The sequence below is a fragment of the Arachis ipaensis genome, chromosome B08 (assembly GCF_000816755.2).
Source record: "Arachis ipaensis cultivar K30076 chromosome B08, Araip1.1, whole genome shotgun sequence".
Lineage (NCBI taxonomy): Eukaryota > Viridiplantae > Streptophyta > Magnoliopsida > Fabales > Fabaceae > Arachis > Arachis ipaensis.
In genome coordinates, this window is record NC_029792.2 from 22058485 (window position 1) to 22058925 (window position 441).

Consider the following 441-nt stretch of genomic DNA (forward strand, 5'->3'; position numbering starts at 1 on the left):
TATATAGAACAAAAAAAAATAAAAAATCCTATTTTTCTTTCTCAAACAATACCTTCCTTTCAAAAACTAAACACCCTCACACTCGGAGAAAAACCTCTCCCAGATCTGAACCTTCGCTGGCAGCTCTGCCACCACCGCTCACCAACACTGTCATATCCCTTCCGTCTTTCACGCTTTCATATATCTCTCTCATGTCTTTGGCCTCCGTGATCCATGTTTGCACCTCCCGTGTGTCCGCCTCCTCCACCAGCGCTGTTGCGTCTCATCACAGTCTCTCACGTCCTTTGCCACCGTGACCCCTGTTTGCACCGCCCCTATGTCCGCCTCCTCCACCAGTGTCGTCGCATCTCACCGCTGCTTGTCGTGGCCATTGAGTCATCTGTCACTTCAAAATATTCTCTGAACTTGTTTTGCGCTATTATCTAGACTTGTTTTGCACCC

At 48.1% G+C, this 441-nt stretch overlaps 1 protein-coding gene across 1 annotated transcript in view; it reads right to left on the bottom strand.

The window, feature by feature from the left end:
• LOC110265264 overlaps positions 1 to 193 on the bottom strand; it is a 1760-nt gene extending 1567 nt beyond the window's left edge. The window contains exon 1 of the mRNA XM_021108180.1: positions 112 to 193. Within this exon, the coding sequence (XP_020963839.1) occupies positions 112 to 193 (82 nt within the window). The remainder of the gene's footprint in view (positions 1 to 111) is intronic.